The 16,632-nt window shown below is 41.7% G+C and overlaps 1 protein-coding gene across 2 annotated transcripts in view; it reads left to right on the top strand.

Annotated features, from left to right (window-relative positions):
• The window catches only part of ARHGEF26 (Rho guanine nucleotide exchange factor 26), a 136,058-nt gene that overhangs the window by 2,580 nt on the left and 116,846 nt on the right, over nt 1-16,632 (top strand). For both annotated transcript variants that reach the window (XM_061168169.1, XM_061168168.1), the window contains 2 exons: nt 752-791; nt 4,310-4,455. In XM_061168169.1, the coding sequence (XP_061024152.1) occupies nt 752-791; nt 4,310-4,455 (186 nt within the window). The remainder of the gene's footprint in view (nt 1-751; nt 792-4,309; nt 4,456-16,632) is intronic.

Here is a 16,632-nt window from a genome sequence, read left to right on the forward strand (position 1 = left end):
AAGCTGGAACCAGTCTATATAAATGTCACATATGTAATACACAAGCGAGCCTGTTTTATTTTAGATCCTATGGCCTTAAAGAAATTACATAACATTTTATGTGTATTTTTTCCCCCTCCAAATTTGCAAGTTTAACAGAGTTCAATTTAACAGTGGTGATGAATCATGAGTGGGCTTCCCTGGTGGCTCAGATGATAAAGAATCTCCCTGCAATGCAGGAGACCTGGGTTCAGTCCCTGGGTTGGGAAGATCCCCTGGAGAAGGGAATGTCTTCTCAACTCCAGTATTCTTGCCTGGAAAGTTCCATGGACAGAGGAGCCTGGAGGGCTACAGCTCATGGGGTCACAAAGAATAGGACACGACTGGGCGACTGAGCAAACTAATTTCTAAGTAAAGAAATTACATAACATTTTATGTGCTTCCCGTCCCCTCCCCCAACTCTGCAAGTATAGCATAGTTCAGTTTAACAGTGATGGTGAATCATCAGTAATAAGCTGAAAGCTATTGGTCATTTGAGGATTCTCAAGCTGTATTGGCAGAGTGTGGGGGATATTGTACATTTTATTTCATCTTTTAAGTGAGTGGTAGTAGTCATATGACTGCTGAAGGGATCATGTGTGCATGCTGTTGGAAATCCAATGAATGTGACCACAAAAAAAGTACTTTTTCTTGAAATAGCTGTATTTTCTGTTTGGCTCATTCATACATAGTTTGCTTTGCTTTTCCTCTTTTTGCTTTTCTTGTTTCTTAGAAAAAAATGCTGAAAGGACAAGGAACATTTGATGGGGAAGGTAAGCATTTGATTTTCCAGACTTTTATTGTTGTTTCAATGTGGAATATCAATTATAAGTTGAAATCCAACTGAAGTAACAAAAACACAAGATGAGAAAAATGTACAACTTCTTCTCAAATTATACAGCACAAAGCTCTGCACTAAGCTAAATTTTCATCCAGTAATACCAGCAGTGAATAAAATTAATGGCATTCTTTGTAAGCCGATGACTTTGTCAGACCAGCAGAGAAGATTTTTAATTCTTCTCTGCTCTGGCTCCATCCCCACCTCCCTCAAAAAATGAAGAAAGAATAAGGATAAGTTCTATCTCTGCAATTTAAAATTCTGAAGGTTTGGCATGTAGATCTTACGTCCGTATTTCCTTAGGTCATATTTCCTTTGACTTAATGGTCTTATCCCCATATTTCTACATTTTACTATCATTAATATGGTTTCCTAACCAAGTTTCAATTTGGAGGAAATCTAACTCTCTTCACTAACAGAACCCTACTGCTATGAACTTCGACCCTGTATAGAGTTTTTGTGAAGGATCTCAGTCAGAAACAAAAGCAGCTTTCACCAGGTGTTCAGACCCTAATCAGATTAGCGGACTTTGTGTAAATGGATCCAGTGTCAATGGACCTCAAGAGCTTGTAGAGCTGGGGGAGTGTGGTGGAGGTGAGGGTAGTTACTTCCTGTCATTCTTTGAAATGCTAAGGTTTTCCACCCTTTAAAAGAACAGTGAAGAAGGGTATGCCCCTCTCTAAGTAAATCAAAAGTAAAACCACCCAGAGTTTTATCAACTTAGCTGATTACAAAACATTTCCCCATATAATTCTTATAAAAATCAGTTCCCATTTTATCATTTAAATATGACCAGTTTATAAAAATGTATTTATTGTATCCCTGTTAGAAAAATGTTTTCTATGGGGAAGAAACCCAGATATAGTATTTTTGCTGGTTGGGATAAAGGCATCTTGCAGATTTTATAACCGAGGAATCTGGAATCTCCAAGAGGCTTGGTACCTTATCCACTGTCACACAGCCAGGATCAGGACAGACAACTGGTTCTCACGCACTTTGCTTTCTCTTGTACCCTGTTATGAAGTGAACAGGCATCTATCTAATATCAATCATGAGAGATGTTTTGCATCTTCTGGAATTTGGCATTAGTTTCGGGACTTTTGCTTCAAATGGTTAAAAATGTTGAGCTTTTTTGAAGTCTGAGGACAGACCTTCATTATAACTAGTGTTATGCTGTTTCCTTTTACGAGGAGCTGTTTCTGTGCACCCTCTCTGCTCTTCTCAAATATGATGACCTAGACATTCTTTTTCACGTATATGTACGTGAGGAATGTAGGAGTCTTACAGTTGGTGACTAACAAGAATGTGAGTCGGGAAGCTGTGTGGCTGAGTGGTGAGATCCTGTGATATTGGAACCAGAGACCTGAGTTCCTGTCCTGCTGCTGCTACTTATCAGTTGAGTGACGTTAAACACACCTCTCAACTTCACTGAGCCTGTTTTATTCTGCGTAAAATGAAGCTCATAATTGCCTGCATTGTTGTGAGATGAATGAGACATCATATCAACAATGTCCGAACGTATTTTATGTCATATAATTAAGTACTTTAAAGGGTTCTACAGAGATCTGTACCCTTGTAATCTGCTTTCATATGCAGACCAATCAGAGACCAATAAAGTCTTGTGTGAACTCTGAGTATTTAGTGATGATGATGCACACAGAACATGCCATAGTTGATGAGAAATTAGGCGGATGTTTTGCTGGCTTCACCAAATAGGGAAAGCGTTTCAAACTCAGTATGTTCCAAAACCAAACTCATAATCTTTCCACTAAAGCCGAATTTCTTCTGGAGTTCCCTTCTTCCGCTTTTCAGCTGTGGGACTTAACAGAGCTAGAAGACATCCTGACCACCACAGCCAGTCTGACTCCTGTTCCCAGTCCAACCCCCTCAAGTCTCCATCGCTTTTCACTGACCACTTCAAGAGCATCCTAATTAGTCTCTTATCTAGTCAATGTTTTGCTCTTCCAATCTAAAAATGTCTTTCAGTGGATTTTCACTGCAGTCGGGATAAAATAAAACCTTTACAGTATGAAAGAAACTGGGGCTTTGGGGCTCATGATAAAATCCAGTTCTTAAACTTTGCCTGCAAAACTCTGCCTGGTTTGAACTGTCTGGCTCTTCTCCCTAAACCCGCCTTACACCCTTTGTCTGATAGACACCTGTACTCCAGCTCGTGACCTCTTTTGTTCTTCTCAGGTCATTTATTTCCTCTTACTTTTGCAGGTGGTTTTTTTCTGTAGCTCTGTGCTTTCTCAGCTTTCAGATCTTAAGATTTTCCTCATTAACACCTCTCTGACCCCCAGACTAAATCATGTCCTGCTGACAGTCTGTCCTCAGAGCACTTGTGTATAAATCTTTTGGTCTGTACATATGTATTTGTGCCAGATCATTGTGTCCTCAACCTTAAAATGACTTGCTGTCTTACTTGGAGTAAGAAACAAAAGTCCTTTCAATGGCATCAAGGCAAGACCCTACATGGTCAGCCCTCTATTCATCCCAACCCCCATCTCCTATGCTTCCTCCCCTCCCTTAACTTATTCCAGCCACACAGGCCTCCTTGCCCTATCGGTGTACATATTGTAAGACACACCAAGCAGACTCCTGCCCCAGGCCCTTTGTACTTGCTGCTGTCTCTGTTTGCTGATGTCTCTGTAGTTGCCAGTAGTACAGATGGTTTCCTTTCTTAACCCCTTTTAGATCTTTGCTTCAATGTCAGCTCTATGAGGCCTTCCTAAACCACCCTGTTTAAAATCTGCGTATCACCCTTCATAACACCCTTTCTCTGTTTGATTTTTCGCCATGTTACTTTTCAGCATCTGCCATATTATAAAAGTTGCTTGTTTATTTATTGTCATTCTTTCATCACTCTGATGTCAGCTTCTTGAAGAATGAGATTTTTCTCTCTTTTTGTTGTTGTTCTTTGCTGTATCCCCAGCACCTAGCATTTACTGGTGTCTAGTAGACATTTTCTAAGTATCAGTTGAATGAATTTATGAATGACTGACTTTTACAATATTTCTCATTAAATTTTTAGCTCATGAGGGCATGGAAAGTGTCTTTTATTTTCTATTTACTCCCAGCCCTTGGCACATTGTAGATGTACTATAAATGTTTGTTAAATCGAAAAATAAAGGGGTGTAAATTCAATTTAACCTAAAAAACAATGATGTGATAGACATGACCTTCATGAGTGGTGGACAGAGTCATGGAAACTTTGCTTCAGTTGGCATTGACGTACAGGCCCTGTCCCCTGCAGATGATTGGGGGATAGAACTGTATGAGTGAGAAAATAGATTTTTGATCATGACTCTTCATGAAGAAATCCATTTATCTCTTGTTTATTAAACTGGAGGCCAAACCTCACATAAATATTGGATGTTTCTTTAGAACAAGTAGCCTCATGATGGGGGGGTGGCAGTTAGTGATGTGGAGGGTTTGGTTCTTTTTTTGCAGAAAACGCTGTCCTGTATCAGAACTACAAAGAAAAGGCCCTTGACATCGACTCCGATGAGGAGTCAGAGCCGAAAGAACAGAAATCCGATGAAAAAATTGTGATTCACCACAAGCCTCTGCGGTCCACATGGAGCCAGCTCTCTGCGGTGAGTGTGTACCTTCTGGTTTTTCTATCTGTGGGCGTGAAGAGACCAAGTTGTGGAAATTATACCTGGTTGTGGTTTTAATTTTTTCTATCAGTGATCCTGTAACCCTCAGGAGAAAGATTCTTCTCTTTAGATTGTGAAATATTTCTTGAAACTCTGCAGTGAGAAAGTGAACTTTGACAATTCTGATCAGGAAAATTTATCATGTTTTTATAAAATAAAGTGCTTTAAGACTGATGTACTATGGGCTCTGGAAACTCTTCCTACTCAGTATATTTTTCTTGTTTTTTAATACAGTGTGTATGTAGTGGTAGCTTAATATATCTGTATTAAGTGATAGCTTAATATCTCTTAATATATCTGAACTGTATTGTAATTATGGCTGCGTATGCATATGTTTGGGGGTTTCCTTGGTGGCTCAGTGGTAAAGCATGTACCTGCTAATGCAGGAGACTTAGGTTCCATCCCTGATCCAGGAAGATCCCCTAGAGAAGGAAATGGCAATCCACTCTAGTATTCTTGCCTGGAAAATCCCCACGGACAGGGGAGCCTGGCAGGTTACAGTCCTTTGGGGTCATGAAGAGTTGGACACGACTTAGCGACTGAATGATAATAATATATATGTATAGTACCTATGTAAAACAGGGAATGTGTTACATTTCTTCCTTGGAAATTTCATTTGATAGAGACACATTTATATTTTCTTGAAATTGGTTAATGAATAGCATTCTGTCCTGTCTCCACGTGTGCATCTTGTGTGGGCCGGTGTCTGATACTTATTTTTGTATTGATGAGTAAATTCTCCCCTCGGCATCAAACCTCTTTAGTTTTCAGCCATAGTTTCTTTTCCTCCTGGCTTAACAATGTCACAGTGTGATGCTTAGTTTACGTGGTGTGAGTTTGGGTCCAGCATTTGTAGGTGGGAAAGAGTTCCCATAACTGGCTTGGGTGGTGGGAATGTTGCATGACAAACAAACCAGTGCACCCCTGAGAGTCCTTTAGCAATACGGAAGCAGACGTGATTCTCTCTGAAGCCGAAATGAGCATAGTTCAGAATCAGGAATCTCATGCACTTAGGGAACCCATCAGCGTAAGTGAAGAAGCACTTGTAAACTTGACCATGGAAATGCGTGTATGTTGATTATGGAGATGACATCTGGCTCAGGCTTTTCCTCACCTCTCTGCACTGTACTGGAATTTAGAATTTAAGAAACCAAACCTTTTCTTCTGTCTCCCTCTTACCCCCTAATTTTGTGCTAAGGGGAAGTTATGTATTTGCAGCGTCACACCAACAGTGTGACATCCTTAGTGTTACACCACAGATTAAAATGCCTATGGAGGGGTGGGGGACAGGCCAAGGAGTGTTATAAGTGATGCTGGTGAGTGTGGGTGATGGGGAGTGGTGGGAACTGTGGTCCATGGGCCTTGTATAAATTGGACAGCTGCCAGTTAGTTCAAACCAGTTCAGTGTTGCAATATTTTCTGATATTTAGAAAAGAGAATATAGAAAATCAGACTTTTGAGTTTGAGCGAACTCCGGGAGATATTGAAGGACAGGGAAGTCTGGTGTGCTGCAGTCCATGGGGTCCCAAAGAGTCAGACACAACTCAGTGAGTGAACAACAGCAAAATTCAGTTTGTTTGTTTTCTTTAATATTTGTTTATATGGCTGTGACAGGTCTTAGTTGCGGCACACGATCTTCAATCTCTGTTGCAGCGTGCAGGATCTTTAGTTGCAGCATGTGGGATCTAGTTCTCGGACCAGGGATCAAACTCCGGCTCCTGCATGCGGAGAGTAGAATCTTAGCCATTGGAACACCAGGGACGTCCCTTCGAGTATCATCCTAATTTAAGTTTAAAAAAATGTTTCATGAGCCCAACACTATCTCTGGGCCAGTAGTTGCTCAGTCGTGTACAACTCTTTGTGACCCCATGGACTGTATGTAGCCCACCAGGCTCCTTTCTCCTTGGGATTCTCCAGGCAAGAGTACTGGAGTGAGTTGCCCTGCTGTCTTCCTGGGATCAGACCTGTGTCTCTTATGTCTCCTGCATTGGCAGGCAGATTTTTTACCACTAGTGCCACCTGGGAGATCCCCCCCACAGGCCAGTTCAGTTCAGTCGCTCAGTCCTGTCTGACTCTTTTCGACCCCATGGACTGCAGCACGCCAGGCTTCCGTGTCTATCACCAACTCTTGGAGCTTACGCAAACTCATGTCCATCAAGTTGCTGATGCCATCCAACCATCTCATCCTCTGTCATCCCCTTCTCCTCCTGCCTTCAATCTGTCCGAACATCAGGGTCATCAGGGTCTTTTCCAGTGAGTCAGTTCTTCACATCAGGTGGTCAAAGTGTTGGAGTTTCAGCTTCAGCATCAGTCCTTCCAATGAATATTCAGGACTGATTTCCTTTAGGATTGACTAGTTTGATCTCCTTGCAGTCCAAGGGACTCTCATGAGACTTCTCCAACACCACAGTTCAAAAGCATCAATTCTTCGGCACTCAGCTTTCTTTATAATCCAGCTCTCACATCCATACATGACCACTGGAAAAACCAAAACTTAGACTAGATGGACCTTTCTTGGCAACGTAACAGGCCAAGTTGACCCTGAATGGCTGTCATTCTGTTGTTGGTATAGACCATTTGGTAGGGGATACTCAAGAAGAAAACTGGATTTTTTAAGTTTTCTCTCTAAGGCAGCATCTGTGTTTGTTAGTCCAGGCCTAAATCTTGCTGTTGATCTCTGAATGCTAAACAAAAACATGTACTTCTCTGTCACTTACACACTTCTCCAACTTAGCTTTAGTACCGAAAGCCAGGCTGCCATATTTATGCTTCCTGGAGTTTGACTTTCATTTAGATTTTTTTTTTTCATTTAGGTTAACAAATGCAAATTTAAATACCACTTTGTATCTTTCAAACTTTCATTACTTCAAATATGGGCATGCATTTTATTTGGCAAAGGATCAATGTACTGTTGTGCCTTTTGTTAACAAAAAGATTGATATTAGAAGACTATGTGGTGATAAAATGTTGTAGATTCTGACTGCAGAACTGTTTTATCTTGGATTTGCATGTTCCCAGGACTTGTGTGTATTTATTGTGTTGCTTGGCAATTACATTTAACCAAAGCATCATGATTGGACTTTGCCCTTTGCGTCACTTGGGCACCAGCCTGCGTTTTCTTTGGCCCTTCTGTGTCTGTTTCACTTTTAAAAACTTTAAGTTTTTTTTTTTTTTTAATTATAAAGTATTTCAATCTCAGGGCTTCCCTGGTGGCTCAGTGTAAAAAATCTACCTGCCAGTACAGCAAATGTGGGTTTGATTCTTGGTCTGGAAAGGTCCCCTGGAGAAGGAAATGGCAACCCACTCTAGTATTCTTGCCTGGGAAATCCCATGGACAGAGGAGCCTGGCAGTCTATAGTCCCTGGGGTTGCAAAGAGTCAGACACAACTTGGCGACTGAACAACAACAACTTCAAGAATGCAGAAAAATTATCTGTAAATAATATTTCATTATATATCTCAGAGACATACAGATTTTTCAAATAAAAAATAATCAAAATTGCTACAACTAAAAATTCATAAAAAAATTCTTAATACCATCCAATGCCCAGTCAGTATTCACATTTTCTCAATTTTCATATTTTTTTAAGAGCTATTTAAATCAGAATCTGCATAAGGTCATACACTGTGATTACTTAATCATATTTCTTAAGTCATTTCATCTGTAATGTACCCTCTGAAACCATGTAATTCAAATTGGGCCTTGAACCTACAGTCCAGGACTTGACCCTAGCCAAATCCCGGATCTGGAACTTGAACTCATGGTCTTTTAACTGAGATCATGCCTGGTCTCAGGATTTATTGATGTTCTCAATGTCTTGTGGCAGAAAGAGTTCAGTAAGAGACGGAGTGATAGGTAAGACGTGGATTTATTTAGAGAGAAACACACCCCAGAGACAGAGTGTGGGCCATCTCGAAAGGCAGGAGGGCAAATGTGCGGATAAACTAACATGTGAGTTTGTGTAATGGGTCTCCAGGCACCTGCCGCACAGGCACCAGCTTGAACAGACGTTGACATTTTCGTATTCAGGCCTCTAGTTTTTAAGGCAGATCCTGTTCGCCATCCTCCTCCCGGTCCTTTTCTCCTTCCTGCCTTCCCAGGTGTCATTCCTTACTGTCCTGAAAGTGTCTATTCTGTCCTTCCCACGTGGGCTTCCTGTCCACTAAAAAGTGGCAGTCCCCTTCGGCTTCTTTAAAACTGGACACTTTTAACAACAAAAAGCAGCCATTACTTTTTAAAAATTCTAGTAGTTAGTAAATATCCAGGTTGCAGTTAGGACCCTAAAGAAAAGAGGCTTCGTGAATTATGAAAAATGTCAGGATATTTTCCATGAGCAGTCAGCACCTACATTATCTCTGTCTGATATTTTGCCTGATTTCTTCTTGTAAAGGGGCTGCAGTGTTTAGGGCAGGTTTTGGAGCACTTCGACTTTTTGTATTTTTTTGCATCATCTTTCCATGCTTAATTTTAATTTTTTCATTCGTAATTTTTAGTAATACCAAATAAGTAAGGTCATCCCTATCCAGTCTTTAACACAAAACTCTTCTCTGAGTGAGGCCTTGATTCCAGAAAGGGAGTAGAATAAAGGGTTTTCTGGCAAGGGGGTTAGATCTCTATTTGGATCTACCTTGATTTTCTACTTGGGAGGGGGTGCTTATGAGCACACCTCTGTTAGCTGCTGTTGATTGTCCTATGCTGTGAAAACCTCTTATCTCTATTGCCAACTCCTGACTGCCTCCTGAGATGATGAAACTTTTCTTATCAGATAAATGTAAGAAGCATCCAGTGTGTGGGAGACTTTAAAAAGAGCAGCAATTTGCAGTCACTTCTGCTTGTTTTGTGAGGTGTTGAAACCCCAGTCTGTATGGAATTTGTCTTAGTGCATTTGTTTATGATGTGTCTCCTTCAGTTTCGTTGGACAACCACGCAGGCAAGAGGTGGTTTTCTATGTAAGGTGTTGCGACAGGTTTAACTGGAGTGTTGTAGTCACCTAGGAATGAGCAAGAGAGGCATTTAATTGGGCCTCAACATAGTGGAGAAAGTTTAGGCTGCTGCAGGCTTCCATAACTGGATTACAGCGACTTGGTGAATGTGTGTAGCAATGTGGCTTTGTTGACAGGTCCCCCCCACGTAGAAGTGGGGTGTTCTCTGGTGTCAGGAAGGCAACCTGGGCTCCTTAATGTCATCAGATGGTGCCAGACTTATTTTTCCTTTACTTGATTGTCTGAGTGCATCAATCTTTTCTTCAGTGGAAATATAGGATTTCTTCATTCTAGGGAACATAATTTTTTGCTGCTCTTTGAGCTTCCCTGGTGGCTCAGATGGTAAGCATCTGCCCACAATGCAGGAGACCCAGGTTCAATCCCTGGGTCGGGAAGATTTCCTGGAGAAGGAAATGGCAACCCACTGCAGTACTCTTGCCTGGAAGATCCCATGGATGGAGGAACCTGGTAGGCTACAGTCCATGGGGTTGCAAAGAGTTGGACATGACTGAGCAACTTCACTTCACTTCAGGTCTTGGGGAGCACTAATATATGCAAAATAACTTAAATGATCGTGGTTTTCAGGTTTTGCTTGGTTTGAAATGAAATTTGAGGTTTCAATTTGAAAAAAAAGTAATTTTTTTTTCATTTATTTTTATTAGTTGGAGGCTAATTACTTTACAATATTGTAGTGGTTTTTGTCATACATTGACATGAATCATCCATGGATTTACACGTATTCCCCATCCCCATCCCCCCTCCCACCTCCCGCTCTACCTGATCCCTCTGGGTCTTCCCAGTGCACCAGGCCTGAGCACTTGTCTCATGCATCCAACCTGGGCTGGTGATCTGTTTCACCATAGATAATATACATGTTTCGATGCTGTTCTCTCGAAATATCCCACCCTCGCCTTCTCCCACAGAGTCCAAAAGTTAGAAAAAAAAAGTAATTTTCTGTCCTCTGGAGATCTGTGCCCAGAGACAAAGGAATCTGCCATCCACAGGGGATTCACCCAGCAACTCACCTAAACTGGCATTGTGAGGACTAAGACCACAGTGCTTGGATTTCTGGGCTTGTGGGTTTGAAGAAAAATATTGATTGTGTCACTGGTGTGGGATAGAACACTGTGTACCTGTAGCAGTTAGCGCCAGGGGCGTAGCAGCTGAGTCCCCCCTGCAAAGAGAGCTTCAGGTTTTTAATAAGTTTTATCCTTTCATAGGATCCCGGAAGGCTTTACAGTAATTACAGAAAATAAAAAATAAACCTCGCCTGGAGCCTTTTTGCCATTGTCATAACTCGACCCTTCCCCCTATCAGGTACTATGCGTTAGATTGAAAAAATGGCAGTTGCAAAACTAGTGTTTGTTAACTTTGGTGACAGTCCCAAAGCCACCCTTGCCAGCCCTCTTTGTTGGCCCTGACCCCCTCTGCCGTGGGGTGTTTGTGTAATTCCCATAGCCTTGACATGCCAGGTACCTTTGACATGGGTGTTCAGGCTCCAGAGGCAAGAACAAGCACAGAGGCGAACACTCTACTTGGGTTCAGTACCGAACGCAGTCACCAGATACGTGCCTCCTATAGTCACCCTCTTACTGGACTTTTCCTCTGGACTTGCTGACAGGCGACTTATCAGTAATCCTACTCGTTTTGCATATTTTTCCAGCGTGCTCAAATATTTTAAACACTTTATTCTGGAACTGGTTCTCTATGTTTTCTGTGAAGTACGTCTTCGGCTGTCCCTAGTGTGGCTAACTAGAATTAGGACTTGGCTCCTAAGACACGTAGTTTGCTCTGGATGACTTTCTGCAACTGCAGAACGAGAAAGGACAATTTGAAAACTGGCTATTTGATTATAATTTCATGATACTTATAGTATAACACACTTTGGAGTCTTAGCAGTTCCATCTGGTGGGACTTATTCTTTTAGAATTTACACCATGTTTATTGTAAAAGACAGACTGTTTTCTACTGAAAATCACAACTCAGCAGATGTAATAAACCTGAATATCCTTCTGCTTGCAGAAATGCTCCAAGTATTTAGAGGTCATTGAAAATTTCATCGTTTCCCCTCACGTTTTCACACTTGTCTGAATTGATTTTCAGTCATTCAGTGACTTGCTGCTTAAAATAATCCCTTCAGTCATAGAATTTTCCATTTACATTTTTGCAACACAGCAGCCTCATAAACTTATTTTTTTTAACTTAAATGGTGATTATTGCCTTTTATCATATCTATCTTTTATGTTTATAAAAATAGAAAAAAGTTCGCATTTTTCATGTCTGGCTTACTTTCAGTACTCACCGTGTAAACAGTCAGGGCTTTAGGCGTGTACTGGTGCCAGCTTTTAAGTTGGACAGTAGGTCTCCTAGGGTGTTTGTGTCTTTATAAACAGAACTGGAGGTCTGTGTGCTTCAGACCTGAGACCCCCGGCAGAGATCCTGGTCCAGCCAAGAGGGCTGGAGCTGGGGTCTGCTTAGCCTGAGGCAAGGACAGAGCTACACTCTTGCCATTTGAGTACAATTAAATTAAGGCATTCCCTTAACATTTTTGAAAGCTGATTTTGACTATATAAGCAATACATAACACATTCTCCATGAAAAAAAAAAACAACATTTCAGATAAGACCAAAGTCTCTCTTGATCATATCTGCAATCCCAGTCTCTTTCCCTTTCTCTCTAGGCAATGCCCTTCTCAATTTGGTAACACTGCTCTCAAAATCCATGTATATACATTTAAGGAGAAAGAATAAAGATTATATGTACTTACATAAATAATATACTGTGCAGATATTGTTGGCTGTTGTTTAGTCACTGAATTGTGTCCGACTCTTTGTGACCCCATGGACTGTGGCCCACCAGGCTCCTCTGTCCATGGGATTTTACTGGCAAGAATACTGGAGTTCATTTACTACTCCAGGGGATCTTCCCAACCCAGGGGTCAAACCCATGTCTTTCAAGTCTCCTGCATTGGCAGGTGGGTTCTTTACCACTGAGTCACCAAGGAAGCCCATGCGTATATTAAAACTTGCTTTTTTCCTGAACAATGTGTCTTAATTCGTGTCTATACATGATGATTTTCAGTGTTCTTTCTAGTCTCTCTGTTAGTCTGTAGGATGGATATGCATTTTGTCATCTTTCTTTTCTTGGGGGGCTGTTATCTGCTTTGAGAATCTGATAAAAGCTGTGAGCCACAGACCTTCTCTTTAGAAAAATGTACAAACACGTTTATGTTTGAAGTGTGTGTTTATAATTTTTGGCTTTGTTTTTTTTCAGTTCCAGTTTGGGAGTGTTTTTTCTTTTATCTCCAAATATTGGGGACACATCAGTATAGCTTAGTGCATTTCATATTGTTCATATCACTATTAGAAATGGCTTTTTTTCTGAATTATAGTGATAGTGGAACTTGAACTACATAACCCTTTCTAGAAAATATATAGAGATTGAGAAAAAAAAATATTCTGGTTGGAGCTTAGTAAGTAAGAGCCAATGAGTATACTAATTTATGTGCCAATATTTATGTTATTGATTCTCTGGGGAGAACAATGGGTTGTGAAAATGGATGTGTATGCCTGAGGCCCCAAGGGGAGGTAGGGGGCAGAAGAGACAGGTGCTCCAAGAACGTGGGAGGACATGAGCACAAGGGTATTTTATTTTGGTTGGCATAAGTACAAAAGGAGATGTTTCAACTGCAAACCTTGACCTGGGACCCACACAAAGAGGTCTTATTTCATTTAACAGAAAATTGATGAGAGGTTGATCAAGGATTCCTTCCTTCCCCTATTCTTTATGAAGGGCCCTGTTATAGACACTGGTGATGGAGTACAAACAGACCCCACCCTGCGTTCATGTCCTTGCAGACACCCTAACTGGTAAGACAGACACCACATAACCCCCTAAATACATGCAGAATTGCTGTGTGACTGCCGTGAAGGATGGGCTTGTGCTGTTCTGAGACCCTGTGGGGAAGGGCATCTGTTTGGGCATATTGCTGTCAGTCAAGGGAAGGTGGCAAAGAAGGTGACGAGAGCTGCCATCTGATCAGCTGCCAGATACATGTCGGGTCAGAGTTGTTGTTGGAGGGGGTGGGTGCAGGGTGGAGGAGTCCCAGGCAGGGAAGCATCACGTACACAGACCCTTTGAGGATAGAGGGTCAGGGGATTTGAGATCAAGTCAGTGCACCTGGAGCTCCTTTATCTCCTTGTGAGTCCTCATTCCTCCCATCATTAACGGTTGGGAGTCCCAAGGCTCCATCTTTGGGGCTCCTCCCTAATCTGCACTCCCAGGCTGATTGCTCCTAGTCTTGTGGCTTTAAATGGATCCTCTGCCTCTGACGATCTCCGGGTTTCTGTCTCTAGACTAGACCTTTCCTTGAGCATCAGACAAGGATCTCCAACTTCATTTCTGGTATCTAGCCAGCATCTCAAAGTTAACCTGTCCAAAAGTTGACTTCTGATCACTCCCTTCTCTCCCACCCATCCAGCTTGTCTCACAATTTCTTCTTTTTCTCAGCAAATAGTGACTCCATTTTCCAGTCTTGAAGATCAAAACCCTTGGAGCTGTTCCTCACACCTCTCTTTCTCCCATAACCTGCTTCCAATTTGGTGCAAAGCCTGTTGCCTGTACCTTCAGAATAGAGCTGCTTTGCGGCTGCCATTCTGTCAACACGGAGGGGCATTGTCCCCTGTGCTTCCCAGCTCAGCTCCCCGCGTCTTCCTCTGTGCCTGTTGCTCTCGTCACCATACAGCAGCTATATAGTTATGCTGTTGATTTGTGACCTTATTACAATGTACTAAGACATCCTGTTTTTTCTGAAGTGTTAAGTGATTTCTTAACTCCACTCAAAGTAAAGACCAAGCCTTACAGAGACCAGTGAGACAGTGTGTTCTGGCCCCTGTACTCTTCTGAACTCCTCTCTTGCATCTCTGTCTTGCTTGTTGCTCAGTTATGCGGATGTTCCTTCTGTGTGAGGTGCACTCTGCCTCAGGACCTTTGCACTTGCTGTCTCCTCAACGTACACATGACTGTTTCACTACCGCCTCCTTATCTTTTCTTATCCTCTTCCTGACACTTAACCCTCTCACATACTATGTGATTTACTTTTCATGTTAATTGTCCATATTTTCCCACTGAAATAAAACCTGTGTGAAGGCAGATTTTTGTCTGTTATATTCTCTATTATATCCCTCGCACATGAAACAGTACCTGAATTACAGTAGGCTTACAGTAAATCTGTGATGAATTTATGAGTGAATAAATGAAGACAAAGCCTAATTCCATAAGTGAAAATAACAGAAAGCTACCCAGCAGTTAAAATAGCCAGAAAGTTTCCTATTTAGGGACTATGTGGAGGCTGTTTTTAATTTTTCTTTTAAAAGAAAAGTTCTTGATGTTTTCTTGGCTACATCCTGGATTTAACAAATGTCTTTGATACATTAGGAAATTTGGTATCTTCATAGTTTAAAACTACCTATGTTAGGTGTTTGCATACTATGAGATCAAATTAAATTACAGCCTTGTCCTCCACTTGATAATGTCTTTTGGGGAGGTGGATGGGATGCATTTAAGAACAGTAGGAGTCTGTAGGAATACAGTGTAATTAAGTAAGAGGAAAGCAGGCTCAGTGACTTTTACTTTACTTTTTTATGTATTTTTTGCATTTGGTCCACATGCGGCATGTGGGATCTTTTGCTGAGGCTCATGAACTCTAGTTTTGGTATGCGGGTTCAGTAGTTGTGGTCCTCGGGCTTAGTTGCTCCATGGCATGTAGGATCTTAGTTCCCCGACCAGGAATTGAACCCATGTCCCCTGCATCGTAAGGTGGGTTCTTAACCACTGGACCACCAGGGAAAGTCCCAGCTCAGTTGCTTGAGGAGTTCTGAATACCTATGGGGAAGGGCTCTATAGTACTAAACTTGGGCTTGTGGAAATCATCCATCAGATTCTTGTGTTTGCCCTCTTGACCTTAAGATGTCCCCTTGTGGTGTCTCTTCTCTCGGTCCAGTGAAGGGGCCATTCCACATCCACAGAGTGATTTGTCTCCTTGATGACTGAATAGAGAAATTGTTACCATCGAAATGACTACTGAATCTATAAATATGGAGCTAGTGCTTAAAAGTTTGTTTCTAAATTTGTTTGATTTATCCAGAATACTTAAAGCCTGTTGATTTTCTGCATGATTAATCTGTACTCTTCTGTCTTAGGATCATTTTGGCATTTGTTAACCTGTATATCTGTTATTTGGGGGCATAAGGACTATATAGCCAGTGGACAGCTTCTGCAGAAGGAAGTATTGTTGCCAGTGAAAGGAAATTGCAGATTATTTTCCCCTTTGGTGTAGGAGATAAACTCTACTACTCATCTGACTGCAATAATAAAAATGGAACAGTTCCCGTTTGGAACAGCAGGAAACCCTGCTTCTGGTGTGATAGACAAAGGTTTATGGCTGCTGTCTGCTGAACTCACACTCAGCTGTCTCAGTGTGAGCAGGCAGGCTGGAGGCTGACTTGCAGGGTGGCTGTATCTCTGGGACCTGTCACTGGGTCATCATGAAATTAATTTTTTTACATGTAGGTGAAGTATTAACCCAGGACTTGCAGAGAATACTGTACTGCAGGGATTGGACTGGGTCATTTCATTCAGCTTATATCATCCTTGTGACAATACCAGGAGGGTGGAGGCTATTTCTCCACCATATATTGAGGCAGCTGAGGCTCTGAGATGACAAATATGGTTCCTCTCCTACTGTTTTTCTTATGGTCTTGAGGTTACCTGGAACAGAGCCTTTCAAGTTTGTCGAAATAACGGACATGTACCTAGGGCCCTGAAAGAGCAGAAACCGCATTTCCGTCAGGTACTTGGCCAATAATATGACTCCATCTCAGAAGTGGCCTGTTGGCTGTCTTCTCATTTTCCCTTTTTGTCTGGTCTGTCTGCTCTCCTGAGAGCTCCTACACACTCAAAGTTTCTGAGATCTTATAACTTTGACTTGAGGTTACCTAGCATGGTCCTGGCCGGAGGAGGTAAAATGTTACCATTTTAGCTTTCCATGGATAGCTACCTGTTGAGTTTCTTAAGAGATAATCATGTAGACTTAGACACTAATTCTGCACCCCCCCAACACACACTTAAATAG

The sequence above is a fragment of the Dama dama genome, chromosome 19 (assembly GCF_033118175.1).
Source record: "Dama dama isolate Ldn47 chromosome 19, ASM3311817v1, whole genome shotgun sequence".
NCBI classification, from domain to species: Eukaryota; Metazoa; Chordata; class Mammalia; order Artiodactyla; family Cervidae; genus Dama; species Dama dama.